The sequence below is a fragment of the Aethalodelphis obliquidens genome, unplaced genomic scaffold (assembly GCF_003676395.1).
Source record: "Aethalodelphis obliquidens isolate GAN/ISIS:26980383/991018 unplaced genomic scaffold, ASM367639v1 scaffold14, whole genome shotgun sequence".
In the NCBI taxonomy this organism is placed as follows: domain Eukaryota; kingdom Metazoa; phylum Chordata; class Mammalia; order Artiodactyla; family Delphinidae; genus Aethalodelphis; species Aethalodelphis obliquidens.
The window spans coordinates 5,646,104-5,663,199 of NW_020837958.1; the positions used below are offsets into that span (position 1 = coordinate 5,646,104).

The 17,096-nt window shown below is 45.3% G+C and overlaps 1 protein-coding gene across 4 annotated transcripts in view; it reads right to left on the reverse strand.

Moving 5' to 3' along the window:
* Positions 1–17,096, reverse strand: part of EXT2 (exostosin glycosyltransferase 2) — a 137,343-nt gene that overhangs the window by 106,768 nt on the left and 13,479 nt on the right. For 2 of the 4 annotated variants that reach the window (XM_027114944.1, XM_027114943.1), the window contains exons 2-5: positions 13,002–13,095; positions 12,066–12,631; positions 11,040–11,129; positions 5,492–5,608 (exon numbers count right to left, since the gene is read on the reverse strand). In XM_027114944.1, coding sequence (XP_026970745.1) covers positions 5,492–5,608; positions 11,040–11,129; positions 12,066–12,601 — 743 coding nt within the window. In that variant the 5' untranslated portion in view covers positions 12,602–12,631; positions 13,002–13,095. The remainder of the gene's footprint in view (positions 1–5,491; positions 5,609–11,039; positions 11,130–12,065; positions 12,632–13,001; positions 13,096–17,096) is intronic. The other 2 variants (XM_027114942.1, XM_027114945.1) reach the window with 1 other exon arrangement.

Below are 17,096 nucleotides of genomic sequence, written 5' to 3' on the forward strand. Positions count from 1 at the left end.
TAAGTCATTCCCTCCCGCAGGCAGACAGGTTACAGAGCATAAACACGACATGGGCTGAGGGACCAGCAGGGATCACTGTAGAAGAAAGGAAGAATATAAAGCAGGTTCCAGAGGAAATGAAACCCCCATCAGACCTAGAAGCAGGACTCACTCAAATCTACCTCAAACTGGTACAGACCGGGGAAAATACTGAACGTACACCTCTCTAGGTACTGCCACTAGGGAAGATAACAGGAAGCGATGCATGAGGAACAACCCAAAGGCCACAGTCTGAACCCCACTCCCCACCCCACCGCTTTCCTTCTTGCTTTGGGAGAAAGAAAGGGTAATTGTTTTGTTTTTCCACGGTTTCTCAGGCTTATGTGGAGGGTCCAGCTGGAGAACACCGTATGCATCCACCCATGGCCAAAGAATAATCATTCTCTAACGGAGGAGGTGGCACCTTCCCAAGCATTACGCTTCATGCCCACAAGACCCAGAGCAGTGATTGAGAAGGTGAACACTCTCCCTGCCAGCAATTCAGCTCAACAGAGCAGCAGTCACCATAGCTGTGCATGGCTCTCAAATCCTCAGAGCCATTTCTTCTGGTCATTTCTTTCTATAGCTGAACTAAAAGCAAAGGGTATTGCCCACACCACAGGGAGGAAAGAAAGGGACAAGCAGATTCCCTAGAACTTCACTGCCCAACAGCAGTTAGCCACGTGAGACCATTTAAATCTATTAAAATTTAAAATCCAGTTCCGCAGTCACATTAGCCACATTTCAACTGCTCAACAGCCATATGTGGCCAGTGGGCACCTGACAGCACGAATACAGATCATCTCCTCGCTGAAAGTTCTATTTGAGAAAGCTGCCCTGGACGGTAGTGCAGACCCAGAGCCCGGGGTAGAGGCAAGCAGAGGTAAGAGAGACGTGGAACAGCAGCCCGTCAGGGAGACAGTGTGGATCAGCTGTAGCGACTGGTTTCTCTCATCCTGGGCAACTTCCCCCTAAATCACGTTTTATTGAACAATACACTGTATATTTACAGCCAAAAGTATTCCTTCTAGCCACTGAAACAGACTCTTGAATTCTACTCCCAGCCCTGAGCCTCAATTATTTTTCTTTTGTAAAAGCAATTTTAATTTTCAGAGGGATGACTTATGATGGGAAGATCACATACGGGGAGCACTCTCAGATCATCCCAAAGTGAAGACCGCCTCCATTCAAAGTATTTCTGTAATCAAACTTGTCTGTTTAAACAGGAGGAAGATTTACAGTCAAACTCTCAAGACAAGCATGGAAACCACCTTAACAATTAAAGCCATTTGAAAATGAAATGAACTGTCTTGTGAGGTGCTGAGTCCTTTTTATGACAAATCAGAAAACTTTTCATTAAGAAGTAACAGCAAAAGGTATACATTAAGTTAGAGCTGAACGGCCTCTAAAGGTCTTTCCAATTCCCAAGACACTGGTTCTACGGTGGATGTCCTGGAGCCCTGGGACTCGCTGGATATTTCTGGAGATTTTCTATTTAAGCAACATAAAACTGGTGCTCCGGGCTGCTAAGAACAAGAATAAACATGCTGGTATCCAAGGGGGTGTCCATGCAGGAGGAGGTAAATTGCTGGAGTCCTGGAGGGAAGAGGGTGCTTCTGCACAGCGGGGTGGCCCGCCCACAGGGAATGCTGAAGTCTTAGTGGGGGGAGAGCTTCTACTTGGGGGAAGAGCAGGGAGGTGGCCTGGCACAGAGTACGAGATCCCTAAAAGAGTGACAGGGGAATGGGTAGAGGTAGTTATGGCCCCCCAGCATGGGATGCTGAGACCAGGTGAGGTTAGGGGGGCATCCGGGCAGCCCAGGAGACTGTTAGAGGCCGGGCAGGCTGAAAGCGTGGGGGAGGGGGATGGCAAGAGTAGCATCACGGGGGGGGGGGGGGGGGTGGTCAGACTCAAGAAGGGTGAGGAGGGTATCTGTCCTGGGGTGATGGGGAGAGCAGGAGCGCTACATGAGGGTCAGAGTCTGAGTGGGCGTGGAGAGGGTATCTGTGCAGTGAGGGGGCAGCGGCAACAACGCGACAGAATTCTGGTCCCATATGAGAGGGCTGATCAGATAAGATACTGAGGATAAGGGGAGCCAGATTTCTCACTGTCAGAGAAGGGAACCACAAATATGCAAAGAGAGGGAATTCCCTGGCGGTCCAGTGGTTAGGACTCCACGCTTTCACTGCCGACGGACCAGGTTCGATACCTGGTTGGGGAACTAGGATCCCGCAAGAGGCGCAGTGGGGAAAAAAAAAAAAAAAATATATATATATATATATATATATATATATATATACATACATATGGAAAAAGAGAGAAACCAGAATGCCCCTGCAGTGTTGGATGGAATTGAAGATACCAATATGAACGCATGGTTTTCAATACATGTAGACACAGAGAGAGAGAGATAGATAGAGAGAGAGACAGAGAGAGACAGAGAGGGAGAGAGAAAGAGGGAGAGAGAGAGAGAAAGAAAGAGAGAGAGAGAGATCCATCTATATAGACAGAGAAATAAATACAGATGCTAACATGTGGTGCTCAAAGAAACTCTTGAGTAAAGAAAGGCTCTGGGTTGGATTTCACTGTTAAGAACACAGTTCTATTTTTAGACACTCAGCCACCAGGCTCCCTGGGTCCCCACCTACCACTACCATTTTCTACATAAATGTGCAGATGTGAACAAGAGTCTAAAAATGTTCCCCCTGCCTGCATGCTGGCTCTCCCTGACCCGGCAGATGGCTGGTCGATGGAGTAGGCCCATTTTAGTTTTAAGCAAACAAAATTTTCAGGTGGATTTGTTTTTCTTTCAAGGACTAAAATTACCAGCTATGACTTTCATGTTTCCTCTCAGCAGTGCTGATATCGAAGCTTAAGTAAAATCATGCTGAGAACTCGAAGTCTCCCTCAATAGTAACAGTTGTAAACTCCCAGTTTAGTTCCTTTTAGAGAGAAAATGACAAGAATTCCAGCTGAGGCCAACACAGCTGTGAGAAGAAGCTATCAGTAGCAGCAGTCCTCAGCTTCCCATTGAAAAATATTGAGAGAGATTTAAAATAAAAACAAGCCTCTTACTACTCTATGCAGCCCTCAAGAGGTGTGGGAATTCCCTTAAAAAGCAACTCTCACAAAGAGCAACAGATCCCAAATGTTGCCGCGAGGTCACCCACACTGCCTCCTCCCAAGTCCCTGGAAAGTGTGATGAGTCTGGAGCCTGTCTTTGCTTTGCTTTGCTTTTTTCCCCCTTTTTTTCAGAGGGAGAGGAGTGTTGTTTGTAAAAGAAACACAACTGCAGGGCCAGACTGCAAAACCGGTGGGGAAATGGAGAGGGCGGGTCTAAGTCGGGCTGTAGAAATCCACCCCTTGGCCAGCAGGGGGAGGACCACGCCCATCGCAGCCTTTAGTGTCCTTCTGCTACCCTTGAAGGTACAGCGCTACTCTATCTAGTTACTGAACATCAGAAGTTTAGAAATCAACTGCAGCCTTAAGCCATCTAAAGATGTTAATTTCAGCCTAGTTATACACAAAAATTAGAGATTAAGTTACCAAGAAAACACCACCGAGAAAACAGCCTGTAAATCTTTGAAACTACTCTCTGAAGGTAATTACTGTTCGGAGTGGTTTGCTCTCCTTTGTTTCAGCTTCACTGAATCTTTTCCTTTCGGTATGTTTTTTTCCCTGGATTAAGTCTAAAGGGAAGTGACAGTCCTAAACCAATGTAAGCGAGCTAGGGACGTCCCTGGTAGCGCAGTGGTTAAGAATCCGCCTGCCAATGCAGGGGGCACGGGTTCGAGCCCTGGTCCGGGAAGATCCCACATGCCGCGGAGCAACTAAGCCCGTGCGCCACAACTACTGAGCCTGCGCTCTAGAGCCCGCCAGCTTCAACTACTGAGCCCGCGTGCCACAACTACTGAAGCCCACGCACCTAGAGCCCGTGCTGCGCAACAAGAGAAGCCACCGCAACGAGAAGCCCGCGCACCGCAACGAAGAGGAGCCTCCGCTCACCGCAACTAGAGAAAGCCCATGCGCAGCAATGAAGACACAACACAGCCAAAAATAAATAAATAAATTTATTTTAAAAAAAGAGAGAGAGCTAGATTATACTCAAGAGATGACACGATAAAGAGAGTTTCGTCCGAGCAGTCTTAAGAAAGAGGCCCGGAGGCAGCTGAGCCGGCCTGCCAGACTCGCTCCTCACCTGCTCACACCCTGTCTTGCCCAGGCTTTCTCGGCCGCAGCACTGCCGACACTTGGACCCAACGAGTCTTTGTAGTGAGGGCTGCCCTGGGCATCACAGAGATTTAGCGGCATCGCCGGCCTCCACCCACTAGATGCCTGCAGCACCTTGTGCAGAGCAGAGTTGACACACACTGACGGCTCTCTTCTTCGAAAGGCTGGCCCTCGGCTGGTGCACGGAACTTCGATTTGGGGGGAGAACTGTAAGGATGGCTCACTGGGCCCAAACTGTACAGACAACAGGGTTTATACTGAACACCTGCTTTCCTTCTGGGAGCCTGGAATTATGCACAGCACGTGCTACGCAGAGACTGCCCATGGGATTCGTTCCCAAAAAAACCCTGGGCGCTGAATCTCTAACGAGCTTAGCTGGTGGGCAGCATTTCACACGGTTGTCTCAACTTGGTGTTGGGGGAAGTAAGCCCCTCCTGTGTGATGCCAAGGGGAGGGCACCCTTGGAAGCCCCTGGTGTCCCCGGACGTCACCCCATGTGCCTTTGCTCTCTGGGGACTGTGATTTACATCCTGTTGCTGTAATAAAACATAGCCACGAGTACGACTACACACTGAGTCCTGTGGGTCCTCCTGCAAATCATCAAAATTGGAGGTGGTCTTGGGGATGGACGATGGACGGGAGCAGGTCATTAGTCTGATGAAAATGAGGAAAAGGATTTCCAGACAATGTTTACAGCCCAGAAAAACTGAGAGAGCAAAGCTTATTCTAAGGAAAAAAAAAAAAAAAAGCTAGAGATGGAGACAGTGGTCATGTAGTCGAGGGTCTTGAAAGACATTTTAAGGACTCTGGGCTTCCCAAGAACAACGTGATGCCAACCGTCAAACTGGAGAACCGCGAGACCAGAGGCAGAAGACCACAGAGGAAGCCATTTCAGCAATCCAAAGGAAGGACGACAGTCGCCTGGCGCAGGGTGGGTGCAGAGAGACGGAGAGGTAGACAGAGCTAGAAAATATTGAATACATAGGATGCAGAATCAATAGGACTTCTTATTCTGATACAGGAAGTAAGGGAGAGGAAAGAGTTGACGACACCACATAGATTTCTGATTTGGGAAGCCTGGCAGACAGCACTCAAAACTGACTGAGCGAGAGAGAGAACTGAAGGATCAGTAAAGTTGGGGTGAGGCAGGGAAATGGTAGACTCAAAGACCCCGGCCTGTAATCGATGCTTTGGCCCTCGCCGGCATCTCCCAGCACACCCTGTTGTGCCGAATGCTCCTCACCCTGGTCCTTTCTCTGGAAGGTCCACCTCGGCTGACAGCGGACTATAGACAGGAATGCTGACATCGTAGCCTTGCCGGTAAGTCCACGTAGAAAAGCCACCACCAGCCAACAGAGCCCTGAAAGCAAAGGATTTTGTCAAATGATGAGAAAGGGAGAAGGTCTTCATTCTGATAAGCTCTGTGGAAAGGGGTAATTGAATATTCATAACAATATCAACCACAGCTAATGTTTACTAAGTCCGTTTTCTACAGAGACACTGTGCTCAATGTTGTACAATCACACCTCCTGGACATCAGCTGCATCCTGTTCCTGAGTCACCACCCTTCCTCTGGGGTCCTAAGTACTCTTTCCCTACTTTCCATGTTTTAAAATACATCACAGCCAGGAGGACTCCCTTTGAACAGCCCCTCTGTCACCTCATTCAGATCCCATTCACCTCTCCCAAAAGTCATACCCAACTCTTAAACACACTTACAATACCAGCAATAATAATAGGTCTGTACAGGACAACTGGCTGGGGAAGTCACTTACCAACCCCACTGACTGGAATCTCAGGGGACAATGGACAAAGAAAGCAGTGGTGACAGCAAAGTATCACATCTCATGTTGCCCACACCCCAGCCTCTCTCCAATTCCTGCCCCGAGCAGCTCTTTCCACTGTCATCCCAGAGCTCCGTGTGCATCACGTAACCTCTACCAGCTCTCACCATCCATTCCAGCTACTCAGTCTTATTAACGCAATTCCGTCTACAGGAAGCAGAATCCAGAACTGGACATTTAGTGCTTCTCTTGCAGTCTGTATGCATGAGCTTTTATTCTCCTTAGTTAGAAAGCCAAGAAGACTCTGTTTTAATTGGATCCAGTAAGTAGTACAATGACACTTCATCAGAAAGGAAGCAGGTGTATATCACACCAACTTTTACAGTTATTCTGCCCCTGGGGCTGCAAACCCATCAAATCACTTACTGGGGCAGAGTGATGCCAGTTCCATGCACTGCACAGTCTGAGCCAAAGTGTATGAACTGAAAAGCCACATTCTGTGCCATCTTGATTGCTACCAATCCCCTCCCTGCCCTGATGACAGCCTACATTCCCTTCTAACATGACCAGTTTAAGTTCAAAGATTTTCAAACCACCCCTGGAAATCCCAATGTGTTTGTTTAAGCTTTAGGAAACCAAGGATTGGTCAGGGAGGTAATGTGCAGGCTAAAAACCTCTCCAGCTGCCAGTCCTCTATGTAAGACTCAGTAACTAGCCTTCGTATCAACATACGGTCTTATTTTTCTTGAGTGGCATTCAGCAATGAATCCGTCCAACATGAATCTGGGTGGGTTCCATGACCATGATGGCAAGCAGACTGCATGGGTCCCCACAATCTATGTGCAGAGAAGCAAACACTGATCCGACATACAGGCACCAAGCAGTCCAGGTAAGCCAGGGTAGTGGGTGACGAGGTAATTACACCCACCTCCCAGAGGACAGGAGCATGTGTATGTAGTGAGAAAGGAAGCAGGTGTACATGATGCCAACTTTTACTGTTACTCTGTACCTGGAGCCCCGGGGGTAAGGGAGGGGGTTAAGCACTGGTAGGAGGAAAGCATGCAACCCGAAGCACGTCTCCTGCCACAGATCACACATGTGCAATCTGGTGTGTGATCTTAGGAAGAGTCACCACTGCAATTAGTCAAACAAGCCGCACACCGGCCCTGCTGCTAAGACTTCAACTCGAAGTCACTGTATCTTCTCCTGCCAAGCCTTCCCTAACATTATAATGGAGAAAAAATTGTAAGCCTCCCTTGTTTTATAGAACACGTGTTTTACACTGACTGAAAAGTAAATTTCTGAGAAGCACATTCTGTTTCCCCATTATGTATCCCCAAATCAGAGATCCGTTCCAAAGCCGCAAGAGACTGAATACAAACCTTGCAGCTAAGAAAGCATCACTATGATGACCACACTCACACCAGGCGTTCTATCACTGCAAGTGTCACCAGAATCTTCAGCACTTTCTGGGACTTCCTGACTCAGGGACATCACCGACCCTCCTCCTCTCAGCCTGGCCTCGTGGACTCAGCATCCCTACCCTGGGTCTTTCCCAGACGCTCTCACAGCTCGCCTCCTCCCACGTGAGCATTCACAGAGCCTGAACACAGTTCGTCTGCAAGTGTATCTTTTGCTTCCTTTTAATCAGGCCTGCAAATTCCTCAAATATAAAGCTCACGTTTTAGGTTTTTCAAAAAGAGAAACTGACCAATTCTACTGATTATCGTTGTTTGTTTACTGACTCAAACTGTAAAAAAAAAAAAAAAAAAAAAATTATGAGACAACTACATTTGAGCAATGGCTAGATACTTGGTGAATATCTGGTGGTATTAAAGAACTACTGTTAATTTTTTTAGGTATGATAATAGTATTGTAGTTATATATATATATATTTTTTGGCTGCATTGGGTCTTCGTTGCTGTGCGTGGGCTTACTCTAGTTGTGGTGCTACTCTTCGCTGCAGTGTGCGGGCTTCTCATTGTGGTGGCTTCTCTTGTTGCGGAGCACGGGCTCTAGGTGCGCGGGCTTCAGTAGTTGTGGTATGTGGGCTCAGCAGTTGTGGCTCGCGGGCTCTAGAGCGCAGGCTCAGTAGTGGTGGCGCACGGGCTTAGTTGCTCCGCGGCATGTGGGATCTTCCCGGACCAGGGCTCGAACCCGTGTCCCCTGCATTGGCAAGCGGATTCTTAACCACTGAGCCATCAGGGAAGCCCCTGTAGTTACATTTTTTAAAAAGCTCTTATGCAGAGCCTCAAATGAAATGTTTACAGATGTAATGATATAACATCTGGGATTTGCTTCTAGATAATCTAGCGAGGAGCAGGTAGGAATACAGATAAATCAAGTTGACAACATCACAGCTGGACAGTGGGTGTGCGGGGCTCACTGTACTGGTTTCTCTTCTTTTATATAAGTTTAAAAGTTTCCGTAAGAAGTTTAAATAAATATACACCCATACGAAAGTAGAAATTTGTGAGAGATACGTGCAAAGAAAGGATAACAAAAATCTAAGGTAGTAATAAAATTACAGAATGTGTCTGAGAAAACAAAGATCAGTAAAGTCAGACATTGAAGAGGTACAATTTGCTGTCATTTGACTTAAAATAAAATGGGTATGTGAATATATACATGTGTGTTTGACTATAAATCCATCAAATAAAGACTCGAAAAATACACAGTGTTGGATAACAGTGATTACCTCTCAGTAAGAGAGTAAAAAGAGGAGGATTTGAAAGCATACTTTTACCCTGTGTACCCTTGCATATTGTTCTAATCTTGTACCAAGAAGGTATATGTGTATCATGCATAGGATTTTTAAAACCTGAAAGAGAAAAACAGATTCAAACAGCATAAAAGATGCATTTTCTGAGCTGACATTTGCTTCAGTCCTGGTCCTTGCGTTTCCCTGAGTCAAGTAATTCTTAAATAATCACACCGAGGACTTTAGATTTCAGGGGAATCTTAGAAACAGTCTAATCTAGCCTGTCTGTTTTCTAATTTCTGAATAATCAGATGTGCAGCTCCTGCTAAAACCATTCTACACTCATGGTTCTTGCCTCCTCTGAATCCAGAAGCAAGGACAAAGGATAAGAAAAATTAACAAACAAATCTACTATCCTTACCCCATCCAGAAGACTACCTAGGCTTCAAAATGATATTTCTCCCATGGAAAGATAAAGGAGGACTATATGATGATTCATTACTTGCTACAGGATTGTCTATAATCACTTACAAAAAACACATGCACAGGGAAAATGATTTAACCTTCCTGACCCTTAACACCTAAGTTCCAGCAAGGACTTACACTCTCTCCTGATTACTTGACACTTTGCTGCAGAGAAAGGAAACCCCTTTTAACGTGTGCACTTGATAAAAATAAAATACTTCTCCCATGCAGATACATATACCAAAATGTCAGCAAAAGTGAAATGTCCCAAACAGAAATAAGCCCTTCTCAAAACAAACCCAGAGGGGCTTCCCTGGTGGTGCAGTGGTTGAGAGTCCGCCTGCCGATGCAGGGGACATGGGTTCGTGCCCCGGTCCGGGAAGATCCCACATGCCACAGAGCGGCTGGGCCCGTGAGCCATGGCCGCTGAGCCTGCGCGTCTGGAGCCTGTGCTCCACGACGGAAGAGGCCACAGCAGTGAGAGGCCCGCATACCGAAGGAAAAAAAAAAAAAAAAACAGAACCGCAGGTGAAGACATTGCATTCCTAACAGCTCTTTCCCTTCCCTTCTCTACCCTCTAAAGTATTTCACTTTCCCAGAACAACCAAACGCATAGAACAGCAGCCCACTCAGGAAGACTGGGGCTGAGAGCCAAATCAGGGATCACCTTGCGTTTAGATGGTTTCTACAGAATTTGTGTGGCCTGACTGCCCTCTATCGTCCAAAATGGTTTCTACACCAAAGTTGAGGAATGGTCCTGGGGTGTGTCTTTTCTAGTGATAATTGTATTTCCAGATAGAAACTCAATACTGACTCTAGATAACCACTTAAAGCAAAGAGGGCTTAGATTTAATCTTCTGGGGAAAAGCAGTACTAAGTGTAGATTTCCATAAATGACAATGCTGGCCTCCCACAGCTGGCCTCACCTTTTTCAGTAACAATGATCTTTTAAGAGTTAAACATCAATAAAGTTAAACATCAACTGTAATAAATAATAAACATCAACTGTAATAATGATCTTTTAAGAGTTAAAGATCAACTGTAATAAACATCAACTGTAATAACTGTAAGTTAGTTATAAATGAGTTCATATATGAACTTACAATAATCCTCTACCTTGAGTATTGCCCCGGACCCACATGTTGGGCCCAAACTTTCTGCTCTCTTCAGAGCCTCGAACCCAGTGATGGGAGAGGAACCTTAAGCGGCACCTCCCTCCTGAGTTTTCCAGGAGGCGGTGCAGTCAATGCACAAAAGGGCCAACACACAGTAAGCCAGCTCCAACTGCAGCCGTGACATCATGGCTGCCCCACACCGGATCTGCCTGTTCAGAAGTGTTATTAGGAAGGAAGGAAAGAAGCCCACTGACTGAAACAACAGAGAGTAAATGGTACTCAGAGTGCCCTCATTCGCCGGATGTTACGGGCTCCAATTACACAGCCACGCCCTCTCCCCTCAGTAGCTGCGACTCTACTTCTGGAAAATGCTCCCAAATGCGGAGAAAACTGACACAAGCCAGTGAGGAACCAGGCCCTGGGCGGGGCTGGAGGAGAGGTTACGCTCAGGAGAGCACAACCCAGACTAGGAAGACAAGACAAACTTTTAAGATGCCCCACTGGGACCTAAGCTCCAACTGGTTTTCCCCAACAGACTTAGGCAGGTCTGATGCTTCTAGGTCTTGAGGAGGAAAAGGCCTAGGACAATTCTCCACTTTAACAAACAATTCTGGTTACAAAGTACGTCCCAGTGGGCTGGGAAATATGATTTCTCATGAACGAAAGGGTCTTGCATTTACTTAATCCTCAGAACCCTATCACGGGGACAGCCCCAAATACACCTACCTGTCTCTGGGGACATCCAGGGCCGTGTTATAATCTGGGGGACCTCCAGGCAACATGTTGAACAGGAGGTGATTGGTTCCTCGATCCCACCTATTAAGAAATTAAACATGTAGGAGAATTCACACATCAACTATGAAGAAACAAAGACAAGTCAGTTTCTGGATGACAAGTAGTCTCCCCAACCCGTAACAGGGCCTCTTCTCAGGAGTGCCTGGAGATCCCAACAGTGCATCAGGCACTGGCCTGGCTCCTTGAAAGTAAAGCTGGGGGATGTGCACTCCAAGCTTGTGCACTACAGAACTGCTTATGCTAATGAAAACCTGAACGCTACCTGAGTGTTCACCATTTGGTTACAGAAACAAAAACTAAACAGAAGGCCAGTTAAATACATTAGGGAACACGTACAAAATGGAATACTATACAGCCCTTAAAGTCATGTAGAACCGACAGATGAAGATGAAATTATCTGGAAATACATTCATGATAAATGAAGGGAAAAAGGCAGCAAGAGAACGTGTTTTGCTGTGTGATCCCATTCTGGACAAAAATGTTATATACACATGCATATGTATATATACTTTATACAAAAATGTATACATACATGCCTATGTTTTATACAGAAATGACTGAAAAGTAAGAGCAAAATATTAATGATTATCTCTTAGAGGCAGGCTTATGGAATGAACCTTACTTTCTTCTTTTTGCTTACCTGTATTTTCAGACTTTTTATAGTGAATGTATATTATGTGAGTAATAAAGAAGGAAAAAAAGTGCTTAAATTTCAAAGGAAAAGCATGGGAAGCATCCTTAGCTTCTAAACGTTAAGAGGCTGGGAACCCACAGCAGTGGCACGGGAGGGTGGTACAGAGGCCAGGTGCCCAAAGCACCGGTCCTCCTACAAGTCAGTCGCTCATCCACTCACCCCCATATGAGATAAGAGACAAGCAGGCAGCCGGACACCAGCTCAAGAGAACCACTGGCTCTGCCCCGCCTTCCCTCTAGTTCCTGGAAGACCTGCTGTGATACCTGGAGAGCTGGGCCAGCGCCTGCGCCGTCTCCTTCACGCGGAGCGCGTTCTGGTTGAGCAGGTCGATGGACGGGATGAACAGGCAGGCCCGGGCGATGTCCTCGGTGTAGTAGTCGCTGTCTGCGACGGCCGTGAGCAGCTCGTTGTACTCCTGGGAGATGGTGCTGCTCACTGGGACACCCGCATCGTCCACATACTTTTTCAGAGAGTAAATATACACCTTGATCTTGTTCTTGGGGTTGAAGCCACAGCGGTAGACGTCGAAACACGTGTGCATTCTGCAGCTGAGGTCGCCACGCTCGGGGACGGGGCTGTCGGCCGGCAGCCTGACCACCGGCACGTCGCGGATGCTGCGCTTCTGCACGCTCCAGTCGCTCGAGGACTCGATGGAGTGCGGCCAGAACTGAAACATGCCCGTGGCGATGAGGCCCAACAGGACGATGGAGAAGAGGGTGATGTAGTAGATGCGGTGCTTGGTCTTCATTCTCGGGATGAGGGCAGGACCCCGGATGTTGTACTTGACCGAGGCACACATAATGACCCAGAGAGCCTCTTCCTCACACTCCTGGTTACCAGGGGAGAAGAGAGAAAAGTGAGGTTTTTAGGGTGACAGATGACACTTGAAAGGACTGTTCAACTTTGAATCTACCTCTTTTCCTTAAGTGGTCTGATGAAATAATGAAAAGGGATTTTTGACCTGTCTTATAAATAAATAAATGTGTACATATGAGAATATGATGTATTTAATATTACATACTTAATATAAATACTGTTAACATAATGTAAAAATATTACTATATTCTATAGATATATATTCTCTGAAAGCATAAGCCGGTAAATGCGTGGGACCTAGGAAGAGGGGTACTGACCAAGGAAGAAAAGTCAAAAGTGCAACAGCTGAAGACAGTTGCTTTATTTTGCTTTCAAATACTTGCCTAACATAAACTGATGCTTCATCTGGACAAACTGAGGTTTCGTTCATTGTACTAAGGCCTGTTTTCATTCATTCATTCAACCCTCATAGAGGACCTAAACAAAGAAGAAAGTGGAAACCTACCTTAGAGGAATTTATATGCTAATGAGACACAAAACCGTAACAAAATGCAGAATGTAAAAACACCACTAAGAAAATATCAAGAAAAGGCCAAGGGGTATTAGAGAAGATTAATCTTTAAATAAAATATATACTGATGTTTTATAATAAAGGGATAGTTGACACATTTAGATGGAAGGGAGAAATGAAGAAACAGGGAAGGAGGAAAGGAGAGGTGGAGGGAGGAAAAGAAAGGCCAATGAGGTCGATCCATTTCTAAAGACGGATGCCAACACTTCTTCCCACTGGTGAAGGTGCACGCCACTCGTCCAACCAAAAGGTGGAATCTCTTTCCCTTCCCCCTGAATTCGGGCTAGCCTTGTGACCTGTTTGACCAAAAGAACGTGGCCGAAGTGAGATTCTGGGGCTTCTGAGTCCAAGACTTAAGAGACCCTGTAGCCGATGGAAGCCAGCCGCCACGTTATGAGGAAGCTGAGCTCCCAGCTTAGGGCAACCTCAGGAAGACCCCAGGGGAAACTATGTGAAGCAAACATGAACCAGCCCCGCCAAGCTCTGTAGAGATGGCAGAATCCCGAGCAAATACATCATGGTTGTTGCTGTGGCTGTCTGTAAGTTTTGAGGTGGTTTGTTATGTAGCAATAGATAAAGAGCCAATAAGCATCACTGACAGATACAAAGAAAATCCTTAGTCCTCAGCTGAAAATGCAGAGTCCCCCTGTAGACCACAAATTAAGATCCTTACCGAACAAGCCCGACACCTGATGCCTAGCTACCGTGTGGGGAGGGTAAAGCCTTGAGTGTGACTGCATCATCTGGCACAGACACGTTACTGCAACAAGAGACTTTAGGACTTCAGCATTCCACATGTCAAAATCCCGATCTTCAAAATGGCCTCATTCGGAAAAGCTATTAATATAAAGGGAAATAACTGAAAAGCTCATAGAGGTCTATCTTAAGGTTTATCAACCATTTGCACTATAGCTAAACGGAGTTCTCCCCAATCATGTCCACACTGTAAGACTGCTTCCTTCCTAGCCAGCAGGGTCTCGTCAAGCCTTGAATGTTGCAATCATTATCAGCTTTTTGGGTAAAATGTGCTGAATGGTCATGAATGATTTCAACTTGTATCTCTCTGAAACCATGATCTGGAACATATCAAGAAACGTGCTTGTGGGCTTCCCTGGTGGCGCACTGGTTGAGAGTCCGCCTGCCGATGCAGGGGACACGGGTTCGTGCCCCGGTCCAGGAAGATCCCACATGCCGCGGAGCGGCTGGGCCCGTGAGCCATGGCCGCTGAGCCTACGCGTCCGGAGCCTGTGCTCCGCAATGGGAGAGGCTACAACAGTGAGAGGCCCACGTACCACCAAAAAAAAAAAAAAAAAAGAAATGTGCTTGTCATGGACTAATATATGAAAGTTCATACATTTTAAGCTTAAAGATTATCATCTTTGGGGTACATACATTAGCCATTCAATATATACTAATGGATTCCATGCCAGAAATGCAGGCACAAGAGCTATTTCACTTTTTCTGTCATTCTAATGATGAATAGGATGTTCCTAGACTGCCCCCAACCCCTACTTACCACCAGGCCCACCCTATCGTTTTCCTTCTCTCCATGTATCTCTCCTGGAGCTAGAAAAGAGGTCTTGGGACAAATGCACGCAAGGAGCTGCACTCTCTATATACCACATGCCAGAACTGCCCAACAGGCTCTCAAGGTGTGTCTATATCCTGAATCAGTGGTTCTCAAACACCCAAATGATAAGAAGCACACTGGGAGAGCTTGTTAAAAGACAGAGTCCTTAGCCCCAGCACTGGAGGGTTGTATTAGTAGGTCTAAAATAAGGTCAAAGAATCTACCGATTTAGCAAGCCCCTTGCATGTTTATTTTATGCAGCTAGGTTTGAAATCTTCACTAATGTTAGACAAACTACCATTTAACATAGTAGCTTTTTTCTTTTTAAATTTATTTTATTTATTTATTTTTGGCTGTGTTGGGTCTTTGTTGCTGCATGCGGACTTTATCTAGTTGCGGCGAGCAGTGGCTACTCTTCATTGCAGTGCGGTGGCTTCTCTTGTTGCGGAGCACGGGCTCTAGGCGGGTGGGCTTCACTAGTGTGGCACGCAGGCTCAGTAGTTGTGGCACACGGGCTTAGCTGCTCCACAGAATGTGCCATCTTCCCAGACCAGGGCTCGAACCTGTGTCCCCTGCACTGGCAGGCGGATTCTTAACCACTGCGACACCAGGGCACAGTAGCTTTTAAAACTTTTTTTAAACTAAAACCTACAAGACAACATTTTATATTATGACCCAATACAGACATAGATGTGTATGTATAATATCTGAAATAAAACAAATATTTCACAAAACACTATTTTCACAAAACAATGTTTAACCTTAGTACATAGTATTAGCCACAGAACATGTGATGAACACTGTGTCCTTCTATTATCCTATTGCTTCTTAAAAATACTGGCCATAACCTACTAGAGCAATAATCCACAAAGGTAGTATCCACATATGACCTTTACAATTTTCATGAGCTCCAGATTGTAAAAAAAAGACATTACCACAACAAAATAAATCCAAAGATAATAGAAGGAATTAAGTAATAAATAAAAGCACAGAAATTAATTAATTAAAACCCAAATAGGATCAGCAAAGCTAAACCTTTTTTTAAAAAGACTAAAGAAATTGACATTTGGGCTTCCCTGGTGGCGCAGTGGTTGAGAATCTGCCTGCCAATGCAGGGCACACGGGTTTGAGCCCTGGTCTGGGAGGATCCCACATGCCGCGGAGCAACTAGGCCCGTGAGCCACAACTACTGAGCCTACGCGTCTGGAGCCTGTGCTCCGCAACAAGAGAGGCCACGATAGTGAGAGGCCCGCGCACCGCGATGAAGAGTGGCCCCCGCTTGCCACAACTAGAGAAAGCCCTTGCACAGAAACGAAGACCCAACACAGCAAAAAATAAATAAATAAATAAACTCCTACCCCCAACATCTTCTTTAAAAAAAAAAAAAAGAAAGAAATTGACATTTGACATAATTCTGGTAAGATTAATCAAGATAAAGAGAAAATAAAGCACAAATAAATACTAGAATGAAAAGGGGCCCATAACTCTAAATACTGCATGTATTTAAAAGATGAGATGGTATCAATGAACTTATACCAAAATATTTGAAAATTTAAATGAAATGGAGATTCTTTAAAAATATACCTTATTAAAACAGTCTCAAGGAGAAACAGCAAACCTGGAAAGCTCTATAACATTAAAGAAACTGAATCAAAAGTTTAAACAATCTTCCTATAAAGAAAATTCCAGATCCAAAAGATTTTCCAAGTTCTACCAAACAGTCAAGAAACAATAATTCCAATTTTACACAAAGTTTGGAAAAAAGAAGAAACATTTCCTGACCTACTTTAGGAGGCTAGTATAACACTAATACCAAAAATCTTAGACCAGTGATTCTCAAAATACAGTCTGGGGGCTCCAGGGGGTCCCCAAGACCCTTTCAAAGGATCTGAACTATTTTTATAATAACACTGACATTATTTTTTCACCTTCCATTTGCCAGAGGCTACATGATGTGTGATAATGCAAAGACTGAAGGCAGAAGTAGACACAAAAATCCAGCTGTCAAGTTCTTCCAAACATAATGAAATATATCAACTCACAGATTCAAAATGCTCAACTCCAAGTAAAATATATACAAAAAAAACCAAAAACAAGACAAAAACCAACTAGATATGTCAAAGTAAAACCACTAAAAAGAAAGCCAAAGAAAAATATTAAAAGCAGCCAGAGGGGAGGAAATCTATTCAAGGCAGATTAAAGAGCTATACGTAACAGGCAAAACTGTAAGATATTTAGAACACAAAAGAGAATATCTGTGAATTCCAGGCAGAGAATGATGTCCAAAATGAAATGCAAAAAATGCAAATCACAAAAAGATAAAATAATAAATTCAGT